Source organism: Aspergillus ochraceoroseus, assembly GCF_002846915.1.
Source record: "Aspergillus ochraceoroseus IBT 24754 chromosome Unknown P175scaffold_4, whole genome shotgun sequence".
Lineage (NCBI taxonomy): Eukaryota > Fungi > Ascomycota > Eurotiomycetes > Eurotiales > Aspergillaceae > Aspergillus > Aspergillus ochraceoroseus.
Genome location: NW_024468479.1, coordinates 211,367 through 230,805, shown reverse-complemented (window position 1 = coordinate 230,805; position 19,439 = coordinate 211,367). Strand labels below are relative to the sequence as shown.

Here is a 19,439-nt window from a genome sequence, read left to right as displayed (position 1 = left end):
GGTCTATGTTAAAGTTAGAGAACTTGAGAATTCAAAATAAAGTCAGTTGGATCCAAAACACCTTCCCTTTGTGAATTATAAGGTGCTGGTTCTAGAATCTTGGGCTTCCCCCACTATGACGTCGCAAGTGGAAAGGATTCCTGCAGGATATTATCTCAGTCTTATATAACAACTCACGGCAGGCAGCAACCATTGGGTTGGATTAGTTCTTCAATTCTCTAGATGACGACATTGAAGTCCCCTGAAAATGTGCAGGCACTAGTTAGCAGTTCAATAAAACTACACACTAGAGACTAGAATTGCTAAACTACTTCTGGTGATATTCTCTCGTCTTCTCATTCGTTCCTATGCACAAGTCCCCAGGCTAAGTCCTTTTAGGAGACATTCCTGTGCGATCTTCTAGGTGGAAAATAACTTCAATATCTGGCACCGGGGTAGTTTAATGTCATGGTGATGGACAACAATACATCAGTGTATAAGAATCTCAGCATTTCTCCTTTCAATGGGAGGGGTGTAATCGCAATTTTATTTTATCCTGTATAACTCCCCCTTCTTTCTTTTCGTCTCTAATCCCTCACGTTGAGAAAATGGAGACCGGTATCAGAGCACCATACCCGAGCTCGAACTTGCTTCCATTTCCGTCATCATATCATGATAGCAGCATACCGCTGGGCTTGATATACGAATTGGTAAGTGGTTGGCTAGCCTCAAAAATGGGTGATGGGGATCAATACTGATGCGAATTTATTACTGTCATTGAAGGACAGCTACAGAGCTCCCCAGGATATCGCCATGACCTCAGTAGTATCTTATGGGGGTAATCGATCGCCCCCTCCTCTCTGGTCAAGCGCCTCGTCGGCCGTCCCCTCCCCCGACCTGGATTCCGTTTTCTCCCACTCGCAAGAAGGAGATTTGGAGGAGACTTCGATCCAACAGATAGTTCACAATAATTTCAAAGATGTACCTGCCCATCTGTGTCCGTTACTATGTCTCCCAAGCTAACTAACTGTCGAAAAAAAAAAAAAAGGTCAAACGGCGTCTGCAGAACCGAGAGGCGCAGCGTCGATTCCGACAGCGTAAGGAACAACGGCAACAAAACCTCCAACAGAAGATACAGGATCTCCAGGTGGGATACCGGAGCTTATCAGAACAGAGTGCCAAGCACAGTGACCATGTGAAGCAGTTACTCGAAGAAAACAGTGGGCTGAAGTGTGAGGTCAAGAATCTGCGCCGGCGGTGGCGGATGATGATGACTCTCCTGCAACAACCTCCGAATTCCCCATCTTTGTCCACTCGCTTTGTGGAACAAGGGTACTTGGACAGTGTGTTGCGCCAGCTGGAGGAACTTACCGATGACGACCCCCACAACTCCTCTTGTTAGTGGCCTTTCTTTGCTTTCCTCTTATCTCTTCGATGACGCCTCTTTTTTCCCTTTTAATGAAAATGTTCCACCGCGTCTGTCCTATGTTTTACATCTTCCAGCTTGTCTCGAGGGCTACCGTTGTTAGGGGTGGAAAATTGAACCCAGGACAGGTCACTTTTCACCAATAATAATAGACCATGTCACAGACCTCCGCCGGAGAGTTCGAAAGCTGCAGTTGGCCCTTTCCGTTTTACTAATATGTACATAATCCTGACGGACATATTATGTGTGGAGGCGTTTTATCATGGCCCGACCTGAGCATCTGTAATTGGCGTAACTCAAAAAGCCCAGCGACTCGACCGCTCGCCTGCCTTTTCCTAATGAGGAAATTGCCAATAACTGCCAGTGCCTGATGGTGATGGTGGCAGCTGCTCAGGACAACACGCAAGGAATTAGCCCTAAGTCAGGAGAGGGAGAAGGGATTCGCAGGGCGGTTTCAGAAACCCAATGATTCTCTCTCTGGACTCCAAGCACGCTTCACTGCGATCCTACAACGACGACGACGACGATATCAAGCAAAATGTCATCCTCCTCAGAATCGCGGTGTTCTTCTCCATACTCGTCCGCTTCATCTCGAAGCTCATCTTCTTGTTCTCTTGCTTCGAGCGGATCTCATTCAGTCCTGCTGTCTCGACACAAACCCGCCAATTCCTCCGTGAAACCGACGTCAACCTTTCTCTTTGTGGACTACCGGACGGACAATCCCCAGAATCCGATATCTAACCAGAAAAAGCATGCGTTTGTTCAGAAAAATTACCAGCGGAAGAAGAAACAAGAGTCAATCAACCGGCTGAAATGTTCAGCACAACCGTTCACGCAACAGCTGGCCTGGGGGCCTTCGAGTGAAAATGATTCAGGCACTGTGATTGACAGACACAGAAAGCTCCAGCAAAAAGGGACTTCATATGATGGTTCTCAGCAAGTGGCTAGAATGAGTGAAACTTGGTCCCTGAAAGCGTACCTGAGTCAGGGCTATGTCGACCCGTTTTCTTCCTCCGCAGTACACATGACAGATAACATGAATTTATATTTCCATCACTGTATGTGCGCACGTCGGAGAGACCTGATAAACGGGATTCGCTGATAGAAACTAGTTCGGATACATACCATTGCGTCCTGCTATCCACTCGATTCGATTCGGATGAGTGTCTGGTGGTGGCAACGGGCCATTACCCAGCCGGCCCTCCTCCAAGCCCTCCTCTTCCTCACAGCGGGCCACCAAGCAACTCTCGAATCAATCAATGGCATCTCTTCCCGAGCCATTCAAAAGTCAACCAAAGACTCTCTTCGCCTCCGAGGTGATACCCTGAAGACCTTGAATGGTATTATGCGAGATCCGATGAAGGCTGTGGCCGAGTCGACCACTCTTATTGTTGCATCTCTCGTGGCAATTGAGGTAAGGTTTTTTTCTGAATCCTACGTGCCTGGTGTGGAGACAACGGTTGCTTGCTTGATATTGTGGTTGGTAGAGTTAGGTTTCTATAATGATCTAACTTGATTTCCAGGCCGTCGATGCCAATTTCGAGGCCCTTGAAGCGCACACGAAAGGACTGATCAGGCTTGTCCACCTCTTGGGAGGGTTGGATGTCTTGGATCATATGACTCTTTCTAAGATCTACCAGTATGACCACCTTCTAGACATGATGATACATGATGGGGCGGGCTAATGTGCATTATATAGGAGTGCCGTAAAAAGTGCAGCTCTCAAGAACTCCCGACCTATCTTCTCACTCTCCGCAAGATGGCGAAGCGAGATCTTACAAGAAAGCAAGGTGTTCCGGTCAACCGAGAAACTGGAAACCTCTGAAGCTTTGGCCTTGATCGGGACCTATTTCTTCAAGGCTCCCTGGTTCCAGGGGCTGGACTCCTCCATGAAGACGTTTCTTCGAGTGTTCCAGCGGCTCATCACTTACTATGAAATCGCGCAGCTGCGGCCTTCGCTCGTGATGCCAACGGATAACGACCTCTTCCTTGTCTTCGAGCATGAACTCCTTTCCGCTAGCTACGCAGAAGAAACCGACGTCCACGAGCCCTTGCGTCTGTGCCTGCTGATCTATCTCAATCTGCGCGTCTGGCACTTCCAGAGCTTCCCATTCATGCGGTATATGATAGAGGCTCTGAGACAAAGTTTGGTCCCTCGCTTAAATTACATAGAGACCATGGACCGTACCCTGTTGTTCTGGATTCTGTTCGTCGGGGGCATGGCGTCCCAGGGCTATAACTGCCACCCGTGGTTCGTCCACCATCTCACAACGACCACAACGCGTCTTGGCTTCGATAAATGGGAAACGGCACGGCCCGTGCTAGGGAGGTTTTTCTACACCGATCAGCCGGGGGAGAAGAGAGGCGCAGAGGATCTCTGGAATGAAGTCCTCGTGAAGGAAAGCTGTAAGGTTCCCCCTACTACGGATTTTGCTTTCCCGTTTCGCACGTACAAGCGAGCTAACCACCACCACCACCACCCTTGCCGACAAAACATAGACACCTATATAGCTCCGAAACCGTCATTTCAAAGTACCAGGATATGAACGGGGATACATATTAATTTCCAGTACACTCGGCATCCGCTTGAATATACAAACACTCCATAATTTATAAACCGAAGTTCTACTGTTTATTGAAAGAGTATACTCAAATATTTTATCCAATTGAGTAGTAGTAGTAGTCGCAGCAACCTAGTGGAGCGTAGTCTGGATTAAGATTCTGATAGATAGAAGACACCGGCACTTGGATAGTTATTCAATGCTTCCAAGTGAGTGGAACCCTCTAGATTGTGGCCGTGATGTGATATGAACCACCAACTAACTGCGACAGACATTTACACCGATACAGTCGACACCTAAGGATGCCTCCGTACTTGGTACTACCATAGTATGTATATTCTTAACCTGCTTGAAGAAGGTTAGGTAACTACGTACTGGTAGCTCCTGATGTATGTATGTATGTATGTATGTATGTATGTATGTATGTATGTATGTATGTATGTATGTATGTATGTATGTATGTATGTATGTATATATATATATACAACAATAGACAACTACTCGGTGTAAAGCGAGGAATCGTGGTTAAGACGTCAAAAAAAAAAAAAAAAAAAAAAAAAAGGTGGCTGGCTTTCTTATGTATTTCCTCAAGGGGGGAAAAAAAAAAGATTTTTTAAAATAGATCCGTCATCGCGCCGTGAGAGGCATCTCCAACTAACCGAGCATACTTGGCCAGGACGCCGCGGGTCACGCTCGGCGCGGGAGGCTTCCATTCCGTCAACCGGCGCTGGATCTCCTCGTCCGAGACGTGCATGCTGAGTTCGTTCGTCTCGGCACTGATCGTGATCAGATCCCCGTCCTGCACGATGGCGATCGGCCCCCCGACGGCTGCTTCGGGCGTGATATGGCCGACGATGAAGCCGTGGCTGGCGCCCGAGTACCGGCCGTCCGTGATCAGGGCGACGTTGGTGAGTTTGGCGCCCCTGAGCGCCGCGCTGGCTTTCAGTTGCTCGGGCATGCCGGGTCCGCCCCTGGGGCCCTCGTAGCGCACGATAAGCACCAGGTTCTCGCCGCGCGGGATTTCGCCGCGTGTCAGGGCGTCGTTCAGTTGGCGCTCCTTGTCGAAGACCCGGGCTTCCCCCGTGAACTTTGTTCCTTCTTTCCCCGTGATTTTGGCCACGGCGCCGCCGGGCGCGAGGTTGCCTCGCAGGATCTGGAGGTGGCCCGTGGACTTGATGGGGTTGTCGAGCGGGCGGATGATGGCCTGGTCCGCCGGGAGGGACGGGTGCGAGGCGACGTTTTCGGCGAGGGTTCGGCCGGTGATGGTGGGGATGTCGCCGTCGAGGAGGCCCGCGGCGATGAGCAGTTTCTGCACGGACGGGATCCCGCCGATGTCGTACAGGTCGGCCATGTAGTATTTGCCGCTGGGGGAAAGGTCCGCGATGAAGGGGATCTTGTTGCTGACTCTCTGCACGTCGTCCAGGGTGAGGTCAACGCCGGCCGTGCGCGCCATGGCAAGGAAATGGAGCACGCCGTTGGTGCTGCCCCCCAGCGCCATGGTCATGACGAGCGCGTTTTCAAAGGCCCGCTTGGTGAGCAGATCGCGCGGCCGGATGTTCTTCTCCATGCAGACCCTGATGGCCTCGGCGGCCTTGACGCATTCGCGCATCTTGGATGGCGACGACGCGGGCGTGGATGAGGAGCCGGGCAACGACAGTCCCATGGACTCGATTGCTGTGGCCATGGTGTTGGCAGTGAACATGCCCCCGCACGCACCGGCGCTGGGGCAGGCATGTCGTTCCAGATCATCCATGATCTCGTCCTTGGTCTTGCTCGTATCGCCCCCGTCGTCCTCGGGCTGGCGCAGGGTATCGTAAGCGTAGGCGCCGGCGGCCTCGAAACAGGTCGAAACGTTCACCGGTTTCCGGAGGAGGGTGGAGTACCCGATCTGAATCGTTCCACCGTAGATCATCAGCGACGGTCGGTTATGTCTCGCCATACCCATCACCACTCCGGGCATGTTCTTATCGCAACCTGGAATGGCAACGCAGGCGTCATGATACTGCGCACAGGTAACTGTTTCGACACTATCGGCGATGATTTCACGGGATTGAAGCGAGAATCGCATCCCTGCCATCTCTCGTTAGAACCGCCATCCCTTCCAGTCCGGCCGAGAAAGAAAGGAACAAACTGACCTTCACTCCCCATCGAAATCGCATCCGAAACGCCAATTGTATTGTACTGCCACCCGATCATCCCCTGGTCTGCGACTGCCTTCTTCACGGTCTTGGCCAGATCCATCAGATGCATGTTACATGGATTTCCCTCCCACCAAACCGACGCAATTCCAACATGGGGGCTCTTTGCCATGGCATCCTGATCAGGAACACCAGCGGCGTAAAGCATCGCCTAATGGAACCCTCGTTAGTCCCTCCGTACTAGCAATAGAAGAAGAGAAAACCAATACGGACCTTTGCGCCAGGGAAATCATGGCCCTTGGTAATATGTGTCGAGTAGCGATTCAGCGCCAGAGAGCCATCCGCGTGCTTTGCGTCACTTGGAAGACAGGGGAATTCAATGTATTTGGCTTCTCCCACAGAAGAGGAGGCGGCCGCGGGGTTGGTGGAGTCCATGGTTGGCTAGCAGGCAGGTTTCTTGACAACGAATCTGTGATGCTGAAGTGAGGAAAGAAAGAAGAATAGAATCCTGGGTCAGGTTAGATACCAAGTGCCCAAGCTGTCCGACTGGGTTGCGGGGGGGGAAAGAGGGTTGAATCCAAGTAATCAGAAGAGATCTAATTAGTTGAAAAAGGGTGGAGTTGGAGGAGGTTGTTGAGTGGACCGTTCGGTTACTTTTGACAGGACCACCGAGTATACAGAGGAAATTATTTATGTACAGTAGAGTAGTATAACCCTAATCCACCTTCAACTGCTCTACACCTACCATCTCGGCTTCCCGATTCAAATTCACTATCTCAGCCTCTGTAAACGGAATCCCGTTCTCTAATCGCATTTCGTTCGTGATCTGCTCAATCTCTCCCGGGTAGTAGATGCGCTCAACCCCAGCCATCTTCTCCGACCCAACCACACGCTGATACAGATAGTCCATGCGGGACTTGAAGTCCTCGAGGCTCATAAACAGGTCTGGCTTGATAGCCATCAAGAAGTGGCCCACATCTGCAGGCTTCGATGGATCGTATGGATTCGTTACGTGGCCGGCAAAGGCAGAGCCGGACAGAACACCGGAAAAGACGTCCATCATGATCGACAGCGCAGACCCCTTGGGTCCTCCCATGGGAAGCATAACACCCTCCAGAGCTCTGGCAGGATCATCAGTCATATTGCCCTCGCCGTCTAGCGCCCAATCCGTCGGGATCTTTTCGCCGCGTCGGAGCGCCTTATAGATCTTTCCTCTTGCCGCGATCGACGGGGCCATGTCAAGAATGAAGGGTCTCTCCTTGCCGGCAGGGGCACCGCAAGCAATCGGCGACACGCCCATGAGCTTGTCCTTCCCCCCCCACACAGGAAGGGCCGGCGAGGAATTGGTGAAAACTAATGAGAGCATCCCAGCGTCAATCGCCTGCTGGACCAGCCACGCCGACATGCCAAAGTGGTTCGAGTGCTTGACGGAGACAAACCCAACGCCGAATTCCTGGGCCATCTCGATGGCTCGCTGCATACCTAGATGCGCAGCGACAAAGCCAAAGGTGTTTTTGCCGTCCACCTGGGCCACGATGGGCGTGACTTGTTTCAATTCGGGAGATGCCGAGGGGTCGAGCACTTGTTGTCGGATTCGTTGCATGTATGATGGAATGCGGTTGGAGCCGTGGGTATCCACGCCGCGGAGATCAGCTTGGACAAGACATCTGGCGACGATGGAGGCGTTTTCCTCGGGTACATTGTTCCCGATGAGAATTTTCCGGACGAAAGTCTCCAGCTCCTGAGGATTGATCTTGTGGACTGTTTGTTCAGACATGGTAGCGTCTTGAGTCCTCGCGCGCACGGAGAAACAGTGTAATTTATCACAAGGGACAGGTGTGAAGATAGTTGTGCTTTTAAAACGGCTGCTGGCATGGCTGCCCTGCCCCGCGGGGCTCATCCACCTATGTATGTATTTGTGACCGATACCCGAAAAGTGGAGAGTCAATCTATCAATCAGATTTAAAGCTCAAAAATCACTTGTATCAAATATGGACTCAGGGGGATTTGCTGATTCTTCAGCGCTAATATCAATATTGAAGGCAGAAATCAGCTCATCTACCACAACTCTTGTAGCTGTCCCGGGTAGTGCATGACCAGCCGGAAAAGGGTGTCATATTCTAAAGAAATCCATAATCCCAGTGTTTGCGGGTTGTTCTTGAGCATAGGTTTGATTTCTCGGTAAAGGTAAGGTAGTGGGAGGTAGGAGTGGTCCACGACTGCCCATAATGATGTACATGCACGAACAAGAAAGTAAGGGGATGTTAAATAGTGGGTATCTCTAAAGAGAGCTTTCGTGGCCGGGAATGTATGGCCACCCCGATATTATGCATAAAAACGAAAGCAGCAGCAAGGAATATGGATATATCCTCCGACTCCAAAGAGGCCGTATGAAGGCCCTCGGCTCTATCTTGGTTGCTGTTTCTCATTGTCTGACACATCGTCGACTGACTCTCGATCAACGGTAGACCATTGGCTAGAATTTTGAAGCACATCTTCGGGATCCTGCAGAGCACTTGAGTTTTCCATCTTTTCCGGTGCCTTTTCCGAATTTGGGTTCGCAGGGTCCTCAATAGCAAACCCAACAATCTTTCCGGAAGTTGACTGTCTTGGGGCTTCTTCTAAGACATCACCGTTCCACGGCTTGCATTTCTTGACGATTTCCCCGCAACGTAGACAGATCCAGCCTTCTCCTTCTTCCCCTTCAAGCTTTTGCACTATACACACAAAACAATATATGCAGCCACAGGGCACAGTCTCATATGGGTTTGTGACGTCTGTTTGAGCAGACCCAATGATTCCTCCCGATGAAGCCATGACTTCATTTTCGGTCGTCGAGCCAGCACTGCTTTCTTTGTAGCAAATCGCGCAAGTTCGCTCGGGGAGGAACGCAAGCTCCCCTTGCTTTTCATTTGGTTCATCCTCGTCGCTGGTTGATCTGATAGCAGAAATTGTTTTTCGCCACACCCTTGATATCCAACGCCGCCACCGACTAATGCCAACGAGTGGGAGAAGGAAAAGGAGGAATTCCGTGAATGCGTGCCAGACAAGCTGTCGATTTAGGTATTCGAAAGAGACCTCGCGGCTTGCTTGGGCAGAAGGTGGTGTAAGGCGCATGCGAAGGATACGGTCGACCAACGTTCGATACCGCCCGTTCACCAGGAACACGAGGAACGAAATAAAGGCCGCGACGGAGTGTGTTGTGGAAAGAAAACTCGTGATCCGTGATAGTGTCCGGACTTCCGGTGAGGGCTGCAGATATAAGACTATGAACTAGGCGATACCAGGCACATCCGATTACTTACTTCCTCATAACCCCCTTCCTGGCCAATAAGCCAATCCTCCCATTTGTTCCACGCATAGCGACCACCTACGGTAAGAAGACCGTATAGCGACTTCTGCACCCTGGTGGGGGTTGAATGGACAGGGCCTTTACTGCGACTATCGATGTATTTCAAACTTTGGAGCGCCGCGCCGTACGAGGCATCGTGATCCCATATCGAAAGCTTGAAGAGTATTGAGCGGAGAACCAGCTGGATTTCATGTGACCAATCTTCGCGCAAGTGAGGCTAGACAGATACCACATTAATCAACGCGATATTCGAAATATAATTGCGTGGGCGTGAGCATGTTGAAGAAAGCGTACCCCGAAGTATTTCATAGCATCCCCAACTTGTCCCTTCAGTAGGCCGAGTAATTCCTCGTCGAGCAGCTCCGCATCAACCTGACCAACACGAAAGGCAGGTCGTGAACCTTCACGTCCTTTTATCGCATTCCATAACGAGAATCCGGATTGAGGCAATGTATTTAGAGGATAAGGAAGTCTTTGCAGCGCTGGATGGTTGACCGCACACGCTCGTTGTTGCTCTGCTCGTCTGCTTTGGGCTTCGGCCTCGCGTTGTCGTCGGCGCTCTAGAACCCGCGCCTGGGCGGCGGCAAAATTCGTAGAACTCATTATACAACCATCGTGCGATTGAATAGAGATTCAGGAAGTCAAGAGAGAAGATAACCCATCATCGCGATGCTCGGTCCGCTCCCCAGACGGAGACAGCCGAGGTCCAGGGGATACACGTGACTTGGCGTCTGGTGAAGGTTTACATAATATACTGTTGATTGGCTAAACTATACCTCGACCCCGTTAACTGCCTAGGGAGGTAACTTAACTACTAGTAATACCTAGTCCGGGTACTCCGTATCCATGCCTTTCTGCCCACCTAAACTGCTACCTGCTTTAGGTGCGCCACACATTCTTCGCGATCACACATTCTTCGCGATTTTTGATATTTTAACTTATTTTTATTATTATTATAACATAATATGCCTAAATCTCCAGATTTTAATAAATCTTGCTTGCTTGAAGCTATTGCCATAATTTAAAAGTAAAAAAAACTAAATATTATAAAGATTATATAAAAATTTAATATACCTAACTCTATACTCTAAATATACCTTAAAAAACTAAAAATACTAGTAATACTAATAATAATAAATAAGAACCTTCTATAGCTATATTAGGAGAAGGCCTTAATTAACTAGATTATATAAATATAGAAATAGAATATTCTACTAACTCCTATAGTTATTATAATATTAGTAAATTAGATACTTGCTCGTGCAGGGTTAGATAAGCAAGTTAATAAGATATAGCTATATTAATTTAAATTATATATACTAGTAGATCTAGGACTTGCTTTAGTAAAGTAGAAGATTAAGGAATTAAGATAGATATAAGTAAAAGATACTAGCTTGCTTTAATATTAATATAATCTTTTAAAATTACTTTTTTATAAGGTCCTGGCTTGCCTTATCTATAACTTTAATAAATATAGTTTCTAACTAGGTAAAGATTATAATAAGAAGGTTTTTAGGAATTCTAAATACTTTAATCTTGTAGAAAGTAAGTAAGGTAAAAATATTACTATAGTTAAATATATTACTATAGATAGTTAGGTAATAGATCTATTTTTTATTTTTAAAGTAATAGGTAACTATATAGAGGTCTAGTATTATAATATAGAATAATTACTACTTAAAATAATAATAGTAATATTCTTAAATAATTAAATAATTAATAAACTTATACTTACCTAGCTATATTAATTTAATACTAAAATAAAGTATCCTGATTATACTAAGTAAGGTAAGAAGTAATATTTAATATTTAATAGCTATAGCTTATATCTTATACTTAAATTTTTATAATATTATAAAGAAAATAATATTATTCTTTTTAATTTTATAGCTTATTTAATATATTTTTACTAATTTCTTAATAGAAAACCTTTTCTTACTTATAAGACTAATTTTTACTTTAAGAATAATAAGCTATCTTAATAGGGGGGTAAGCTATATAGGAAGGTAGAATTCTTAAAGATTATCTAGCTAATCTATAATTAGACCTTTTACTAGCAAATTATTTAAGATGCCTTTAAAGAATATAGTATCTAGTTAGTTAATAGTACTAAAATTATTAAAAAACTAGTAAATTAGATAGATATACTAAATATATTAATTAATCTTTATTAAACCCTATCTCTACTATTATTACTATTCTCTAGTATTAAAAATAGTCCTCTAGTAATAATAGAGGCTCTTCTAAAGAATTAGGTAAAGATTATAAAGAAATTTAATAAGATATCTAACTAGGCAAGATAGAATATATTAAAACTCTTTTAATATTAGGTAGAGAAGCTCAAGGAGCTAAAAATAATCTAGAAAGTAATTTAAAGGATTAGGGCTATGTAAGAGCCTTAATACTGGGTTTATACTAAGTATTAGATTAAAGGTCTATCTAGTAATAGGGTTCTAAGAGTTTATAATATTATTTAATTAATTAAAGATAGGAAGGCAAAGGATGCTAAATATAAATAGAGAAAGTTAGTAAAGTAGAAAAAGAAAATATATAGTTCTCTATTCTCTCTATACTTACAGGAGTTAATTTAAAGAGAAATTAATAATATAAGATATGCTAAAGAAGCTAGAGAGTTTTTTTATTTTAATTACTAGTATTATTATTGTTGTATAGCTTCAAATATTAAAAAATCGCGAAGAATGTGTGATCGCGAAGAATGTGTGGCGCACCTAAAGCAGGTAGCAGTTTAGGTGGGCAGAAAGGCATGGATAGTGATTGTAGAATTGGACTATTCGTTTGGAAATCAGAAAAAGATGGGCAATCGACAAATCTCGCCCCATAAAGAAATCCTGAAGAAATCCTCAAGGAATAATAATAAATCCGATGTGCCGGACTTATCAGGTGACCCCAGTTTGTGCCTAAATTCTGAGGTGTCCATGGCATCCAATTCAGCCATGTTAAGGCCGCGATTTGCGCACAGTATCTCGAACTGGAGTGATTTGAGTAAGTGCCTGCTTGCTCACCCCTATTATAATAGTGGACTTGGTCAAAATTCAGGCTCTGATAACAGACTCCAGATACACGCTGGCAGGACACCTAAAATAAGTTGTCGTGATGTCAATTCCAACCTTAACCTGGGTCGGATTTCAAATCCTCGCCTCCCCTTGTTGGCTGGGCATGTGTGGAGGTCATTTTGGAGCTCCAGGAGCTTCGCCCAGCCGATGGTGTGTCTCATAACAGGGTAGAATCCCGGACAGGCCGACGAAAGGGATCCATGCAAGTTCTGAAAGACGGGTCGAATAAGCCGCGAGCCTGAGTCGGGGCTGATGGTGATCATCGACGCACCCTGACCGCGATACCACCTTCCCCCTCATCTGGTCTATAGTGGGAGTCGACTACCATTGGCATTTATAGCAGGTACATGGTACAAGGAGGCATCTTGCCATTATTTGTGCCCACGCCACGCATGATTACATGCGCAGATGGGAAGACCCCTCCCCCTTGCTCCTGGTTTATAAATAAGCGACACCGCAAGTCACTTGGCAATTTGCCTCGTGAAAATTTCGGAAGCCTAGGTTGTGTACTCAACTGCCTCCTAGGATGAAGACTTCCGCTGTAGCTTTGTTTGGGGCTGCTACTGTGGTCTGCGCCCAGACAGCAACGACCACTGAACCCTCGGATGCTCAGATCTCTGCCAGCGCGGCTGCCATCAAGCCATTGTCTCCGGTTTCCAACGTCAAGGGCCTTGCTTTTGACCGCTTTTACCAGATCTGGCTGGAAAATATTGTGAGTATCAGGTCCCGATACTTGTCTGTCCTTTTGATTAATGTTGTTGGGGAAAAAAGGATTATGAAGACGCGGCTGCAGACCCTAATATGAAATGGCTAGCATCACAAGGACTTACCCTGTGAGGAATCCCACCAATGGGCCGATTCCAGTGTGAAATACTGATCCAAGCAGGACAAACTATTACGCTCTCACACACCCCTCCCAGCCAAATTATTGTGCTTCGGCCGGAGGAGATACATTTGGAATGGATAATGATGATTTTTACCAAGTTCCCGCCAATGTATCTACTATAGCCGATCTTCTCGACACTAAGCATATTTCCTGGGGGGAGTATCAGGAACATATACCTTATCCTGGGTTTCAAGGATTTAATTATTCGAACCAAGAGACCTACGCCAAAGACTACGTGCGAAAACACAACCCCCTCATTCAATATGACTCGATCACAGAGAATAGTACCCGGCTGCGCCAGATCAAAAGTTTTGCAGATTTCCAAGAGGATTTGGTCAACGAGAAGCTCCCTCAGTGGGCCTTTATAACCCCCAACATGACGAATGATGCTCATGATACCAACATTACTTTTGCTGCTAAATGGGAGCGTAGCTGGGTATCATCATTGCTTGAGAACGACTACTTTATGAACAACACGCTGCTGCTTCTCACATTTGATGAGGATTCCACATACCCCAAAAGCAATCGACTTTTTAGCATTCTTTTGGGCGGAGCCGTCCCTGAAGGGTTAAAAGGCACGGAGGACAATACATTCTACACACACTATTCGATGATTGCTTCTGTCTCGGCAAACTGGGGCCTCCCATCCCTTGGGCGCTGGGATTGCGGAGCTAATCTTCTTGATCTTGTGGCCGAGAAGACAGGTTATGTCAATTACGACGTGGACACGGCGAATCTTCAACTCAATCATACAACTTCTGGCCCTCTCTCAGCAGGAGACATATCAGAGTATACCCCGATCTGGCCTATTCCGTTGACTAACGCCAAATGCTCCGCGGGTCACGGAATTCTTGACATTGTCAAGAAAACCTATGCCAACACCGAACCAACGTACAACTACAGCAGCCCTTTCCCATACGATACAAAGATTGGTTACAATGTGAATGTCACTGCGACTAGACAAAATCCGGACCGTCGACACCGTCTGCCTTGATCTCGGGATCATGCTGTACAGCCTTCTTGCTTTGGGTTTCTTCTTTTCTGGTGCGTTACATTGTATCCGGATCTTCTTCAGGGCTCCAGGGAAAGTAGGATATCATACTTATTGGGATGATACACTTGTGCTAATTTTATTTGATAGTAACTCACGTACCTAGGTAGCGGGGAAGAAATCAAGAAAACGACATGTCCAAGATTCCAGGTTCTCTGATTGTATTTGATTTGGACTACTAAATGTAAATCGACACTAGAGAGGTAATGATAGTATGAATTGTAAGTAGCAAATATTCTAATTAGGTATACGACATTCTTTATTCCGGGCTTATTACATCCAGATGTATACAATTCTCTCCAATCCTCGAACTCGAACTTATTCACAGCCACGTTGTTGAAATTAAAACAAATAAAAATCATTGGAAATATTCACAGATTTGCATTTCTGCGTTCTAAGAGCTCTATCGGTTCATCCCGGATACTAAGCTGCACGGTTTTCAGGATCTGAAAGCGGTTCGGAGGATCTTGACCAGGGACCGGGCCCGGGACTGCATCCGGGTCCTCCATTCGTTCCCAGCCCTTGCCTCGTTCTATCCCGGCCGAGCAGCTATAAGGAATGGCCCTGTGGGAGGAGGAGAGGGTGTCTCCCTGTGCGGCGGTTGCTGATTTCGTCGCCGATCGAGAAGTTCCATCCGTGTAGGAAATGCCGGTTTGATCCACGTAGACCGCGAGGAAGGATTTGAGGGAGGTGGTCACAAGAGAGAGGACGCTGAAAAGGAGGTATAGCTCGGTTGCTACGGTTGCGTAGGCTCCGTGGAGAATCGGATCGGGGGCGTCGAACTGTTTCTTCATGTAGTAGAGGTGGATGGCTGCGAGGGGGATGAGTCTGCTTGATATGATCTGGGTGTCAGTTCATAGGGAGAGCCACTCTACTCTACCTAAGGTGGTGGTAGTAGTAGTAGAGGAGCTGTAGAGAAAGTCTTTGAGAAGGAACTCACACAATCCGACACTCGAGAGCTAACAGGACCAAAAGCTTTTTCTGCGCTGAGAGTTTGAGTTTCCAGATGATCAGGCCGGAATACACGCAAAGCAGAATCTCCGTGAGGAAATCGACGCTGGTCAAGGCGGCTAATCGATTAAACTAGGTGAAAGTCAGTGACGGTATTTGAGATTGAGATAGGGACCGCATCAGGGATTTTCTTTTAGGTACCAGAACAGAACAATGAGGGCCAATGTCATTCCATGGTGTATGGCCGCAGCGAATCCCGACTAAGAGCATCGCACAGACTGTCCAGACAATCATCCCCGCCAGGATTGTACGGATAAAGCGCAGCATCATTTTTGAGAAGAGGGCTTCATAGAACAGACACGTGGTAATCTTGGAGAAACCCACGACGACGACGGCGAAGATGTCCGCGGTATATCCGATCTTTGTCGATTCCAAGCGTTTAGAGACATCCCACCAGTCCTCTGAGCTTTACTCTTACCTTGAGCACTCGATCTAGGTTTCTGTCTGAAATCGACTCTATTCGGGCCCCCCAGCCAAAATGAACCTGTAATAGGACCACTGAGGCTTGTATAGATGCTATGATCTATTTGGTATGAGTTGAGGCAAAAAAAGAAGAAGAAGAAGAAGAAGAAGAAGAAGAAAACTTCAATGGTAACGGCTTACCACAAGTATAGTAAAGATGTAGTCATCCCGCTGCACATTGTGTCTTTGATAGGCTGAGAATGCCCGGGCTGCAAAAGCAGCAACGGTGAGAACGAGGAAGAGAGAAGTGATCACGACTACCACTCCGCTATGGTTATCCGCATTGTCCAGGGTCAGAGGAGGACTGATGCCCGGAGGGAACGACTTCGGAGGAGTCGACATGACGAGTTGCTAAGCGAACGCAGAAACATCTCACATGGAACCCCAGGGGCAGGGTCTAATAGGTATGTATATACTCCCGGGCAGTGCGATATGGTTTTAGGGCTTGTTTCCCCAGGTACAACCCAGGAGCCTGGATTGGAATTAGACTTACAGGCCGATAAGTATTTCAAGGGAAGCAGATTGTGAATCCAAGACTTGACTCACTTCAGGACCGTCGATATTATCCCAAGAGGGGTGTTAATGTGGTGGTGCTGATCGCATCCTTGGCTGGAGATTCATCGACTGGGATGTACATCGCGGCGCAGCGTCGCTATCCCACATCTGGATGAAACAACCGTTTCCCCCCACATAGTCGATACACCAGAGAATCAGCTATAAGACCTCTTAAATTGACTGTCTTCCTGTCTTCCTGCTAGCAGCCATACGTATACCTTTTCTTGGCGCTGATCAAGTGTATATTGTTCTTGATCCTGTTGGTGGTTGTCGGACTAGTAACTGTGCCCTAACTCGATGCTACATATAGTAACTTGAACTAAGCCAGCAATCCCAGGATGAATCGGTGTAGTAAAGATTCAGCGTAGAAACGGTTAGTTTCTTTCTCGGTTTCCTCTACTACCTCGGGAATGTCTCTGTTGCGGGAATGTCCTTTCTTCACCTTCTTTTTTTTTCTTTACTTACTCCTCCCTATTCAATTACTCCATCAAATTCATAAGGCATCCTCCAATCCTCATGCAGGACCCAAACAAACCCCCGAGATTAGAACCTCTGGACATGGAGGACCCTCCCATGGACCGTAATGTTCCGCCAGAATCAGGGACCGTGCTCGATGACAATGACATGCAGCGTATGGGCAAAATCCAAGAGCTTAAGGTGGGCGGATTCCATCTATGTTGACCAGACCACATCAGCCTCTTATATATATATATATATATTTTTTTTTTTTTCTAAAAAAAAACAGAGAAATTTGCGGCCGGTAGCTGCATTAAGTTTTTCTTCCGTCCTACAAGCTGCCTGGGAATTTATTTTAATGTGAGTGATCTTGAGGAGGCCTTGAGTTATGGTGACAATTGATATATCCCGCGTTCAGCTCGAACTCTCAAGGCTTGCAGAATGGCGGCCTGGCTGGGATGTTCTGGTCATATGTCTGGACATTTGTTGGATTTGGGTTCATCATCACCTCGCTCTCTGAAATGGCGTCCATGTATGATATCATCCAAATGCTTGCTTCTTCTCCCCCGCGATGCTTACTTGGTGTGATGTTAGGGCCCCAACCTCGGGTGGACAATATCACTGGGTGTCTGAATTTTCCGCGCCTCGATACCAACGGTTCCTGAGTTATATTACAGGTCGATATGCCCTGCCCTGCCCCCTCTGTCATTTGCACAAGTTGACTGAGGTATTTGGTGATTTGTAGGTTGGATGTCGGTATTGTCATGGCAGGCTGGCTCTGCCTCGGGATCCTTCCTGACTGGAACTATCATTCAAGGATTGATCAGTATCCGGAACCCGAATTACAACCCGGAAGCCTGGCAAGGCACTCTGTTTGTCTTTGCCATGGTTCTGGTGATCTACATTTTCAACGTCTATGCAGCGGATCTGATGCCAATCCTCAACAATCTTTTGATGGTTCTCCACATGGTTTCTTGGGCAGTGATCGTTATTGTCCTGTGGGCCATGGCTCCTCATCAGCCTGCGAGGGCTGTCTTTGCCCAGTGGACAAACCTCGGAGGTTGGCACAGCATGGGATTGAGTGTGATGGTTGGGCAAATCTCTGCTATCTACGGCTCCATGAGTATGTGTGACATGCCTGGACACTCCTACCGGATCACTCCTAATCAGCGCTGTAGGTTCTGACGCAACGGCACACATGTCGGAGGAGGTCAAAGATGCAGGCCGAAATGTGCCCATGGCGATTGCCTGGGGATTCTTCAGCAATGGCATTATGGCCATCATCCTACTGATTGCCTACCTTTTCTCCATCCCCTCGCTGGAAGACGCCCTCGATGATACCACCGGCTTCCCATTCCTCTATGTCTTTAAGAACACAACGTCCACCGCCGGCATTAATGGACTGACAGCAATCATCTTGCTGCCGGTGATATTCAGCAACATCATGTTCAACGCCTCGACCTCTCGCCAAACGTTTGCCTTTGCCCGGGACAAAGGACTTCCCTTTGCCAGTTGGATTTCCAAGGTGGATCCAAAGCGCAAGATCCCCGTGAACGCCATTGCCTTGTCCTCGATCATCAGCTGTCTGCTCTCTCTCATCAACATCGGCTCCTCAGCCGCATTCAACGCCATTATCTCCTTGAATGTCGCAGCCTCGATGTACACCTACATCATCTCCATCAGCTGCGTTATCTACCGGAAGATCTGGTATCCTGACACCCTCCCGCCCCGTCGGTGGGATATGGGGAGAGTGGGACTGCCCGTCAACGTCATCGGGCTGCTGTATTGCTGTTTCGCGCTCTTCTGGTCGCTGTGGCCAAGTGAGCTGCCAGTGACCCTGGATAACTTCAACTGGAGCGTGGTGATTTTTGTGGGGATCTTTGTCGTTAGTTTGGTTATGTATGTGGTCAAGGGACGGACAGAGTATGTTGGACCGGCGGCAAGTGTCCAGAAGACGGGGGACTAGATGGGGACCGAACCAGAGGACCCCCGAAGAATTACATCTGTCTATAATGATAATAGGATTACTTACCCACTAGGAAGAGATGCATAGCGTCTGAACGCTATTTGTAATCCCATGTTGGACCTTTACGCCTCTTCCCATTCTCGGATCATTCTACGTATGCCACATTCTAGATCTCAGACAGGTGGCTTGCATGTAATGATGATGATGATGATCGATCACGTTCTTGCTCTCCGTTTGATTACTTTCGAGGGCAGAGTAGTGGAGGCTACTCCCTCGTCCACAGGCGACGAGCTCGCGTTGTTCCATGCGCTCTGTAGATATTTCCAATAGCTAACTCCACCTCTCAGAGGGTAGCACCGATGATCGATCTTGCGAACCGGGCCAGTGCCTGGGAACCCGTGGATGGAGAGGCATGATTCTTATATATGATACCGTATTGTCTGTCTAGTCTGTTGAGATAAGATGAGTGACGCAGTTGTAGGGCTTCAAACCAAGCATTCTACTTATTACTAGGATTTCTAT

General features: G+C 47.2%; 8 protein-coding genes across 8 annotated transcripts; 4 read left to right on the top strand and 4 right to left on the bottom strand.

The window, feature by feature from the left end:
• The first annotated feature begins 177 nt into the window (after window positions 1-177).
• Window positions 178-1,639, top strand: P175DRAFT_0523425 (bZIP transcription factor). The gene is made up of 4 exons (XM_040899316.1): window positions 178-316; window positions 379-689; window positions 763-960; window positions 1,028-1,639. The coding sequence occupies exons 2-4, from the start codon at window positions 588-590 to the stop codon at window positions 1,379-1,381; spliced, it is 654 nt and encodes a 217-aa protein (XP_040751918.1). The 5' UTR covers window positions 178-316; window positions 379-587; the 3' UTR covers window positions 1,382-1,639.
• Window positions 1,640-1,943: 304 nt separating this feature from the next.
• Window positions 1,944-3,951, top strand: P175DRAFT_0436639 (uncharacterized protein; the record flags this gene model as incomplete). The annotated part of the gene is made up of 4 exons (XM_040893816.1): window positions 1,944-2,463; window positions 2,518-2,819; window positions 2,929-3,044; window positions 3,105-3,951. The coding sequence occupies 4 exons, from the start codon at window positions 1,944-1,946 to the stop codon at window positions 3,949-3,951; spliced, it is 1,785 nt and encodes a 594-aa protein (XP_040751917.1).
• Window positions 3,952-4,579: 628 nt separating this feature from the next.
• Window positions 4,580-6,539, bottom strand: ilv3B (putative mitochondrial dihydroxy acid dehydratase; the record flags this gene model as incomplete). Its single annotated transcript, XM_040899911.1, has 3 exons — window positions 4,580-6,036; window positions 6,102-6,315; window positions 6,378-6,539. 3 exons carry the CDS (start codon window positions 6,537-6,539, stop codon window positions 4,580-4,582), a joined length of 1,833 nt encoding a protein of 610 aa, XP_040751916.1.
• A 280-nt stretch (window positions 6,540-6,819) lies between these two features.
• On the bottom strand, window positions 6,820-7,881 carry P175DRAFT_0492874 (Ldh family oxidoreductase; the record flags this gene model as incomplete). Its single annotated transcript, XM_040895923.1, has 1 exon — window positions 6,820-7,881. One exon carries the CDS (start codon window positions 7,879-7,881, stop codon window positions 6,820-6,822), a length of 1,062 nt encoding a protein of 353 aa, XP_040751915.1.
• A 629-nt stretch (window positions 7,882-8,510) lies between these two features.
• On the bottom strand, window positions 8,511-10,059 carry P175DRAFT_0437860 (pex2/pex10/pex12 family protein; the record flags this gene model as incomplete). The annotated part of the gene is made up of 3 exons (XM_040893873.1): window positions 8,511-9,356; window positions 9,410-9,673; window positions 9,751-10,059. 3 exons carry the CDS (start codon window positions 10,057-10,059, stop codon window positions 8,511-8,513), a joined length of 1,419 nt encoding a protein of 472 aa, XP_040751914.1.
• Window positions 10,060-13,056: 2,997 nt separating this feature from the next.
• P175DRAFT_0436990 (acid phosphatase PHOa) lies at window positions 13,057-14,410 on the top strand (the record flags this gene model as incomplete). Its single annotated transcript, XM_040893834.1, has 3 exons — window positions 13,057-13,242; window positions 13,302-13,363; window positions 13,417-14,410. The coding sequence occupies 3 exons, from the start codon at window positions 13,057-13,059 to the stop codon at window positions 14,408-14,410; spliced, it is 1,242 nt and encodes a 413-aa protein (XP_040751913.1).
• A 443-nt stretch (window positions 14,411-14,853) lies between these two features.
• Window positions 14,854-16,264, bottom strand: P175DRAFT_0416606 (uncharacterized protein; the record flags this gene model as incomplete). The annotated part of the gene is made up of 5 exons (XM_040893081.1): window positions 14,854-15,295; window positions 15,408-15,550; window positions 15,620-15,838; window positions 15,897-16,001; window positions 16,082-16,264. Coding segments are annotated over 5 exons (1,092 nt in total), but the record flags the coding sequence as incomplete, so codon positions are not given.
• A 747-nt stretch (window positions 16,265-17,011) lies between these two features.
• On the top strand, window positions 17,012-18,917 carry P175DRAFT_0478414 (putative GABA permease; the record flags this gene model as incomplete). The annotated part of the gene is made up of 6 exons (XM_040895361.1): window positions 17,012-17,152; window positions 17,241-17,311; window positions 17,370-17,483; window positions 17,546-17,628; window positions 17,697-18,074; window positions 18,130-18,917. 6 exons carry the CDS (start codon window positions 17,012-17,014, stop codon window positions 18,915-18,917), a joined length of 1,575 nt encoding a protein of 524 aa, XP_040751911.1.
• Window positions 18,918-19,439: the final 522 nt, after the last annotated feature.

Coding starts and splice junctions, on each gene's coding strand:
- P175DRAFT_0523425 (XM_040899316.1), top strand. CDS start 588: ATGGAGACCGGTATCAGAGCACCATACCCGAGCTCGAACTTGCTTCCA. Junction 690..762: donor TGGGCTTGATATACGAATTG/GTAAGTGGTTGG, acceptor CTGTCATTGAAG/GACAGCTACAGAGCTCCCCA. Junction 961..1,027: donor TTCACAATAATTTCAAAGAT/GTACCTGCCCAT, acceptor AAAAAAAAAAAG/GTCAAACGGCGTCTGCAGAA.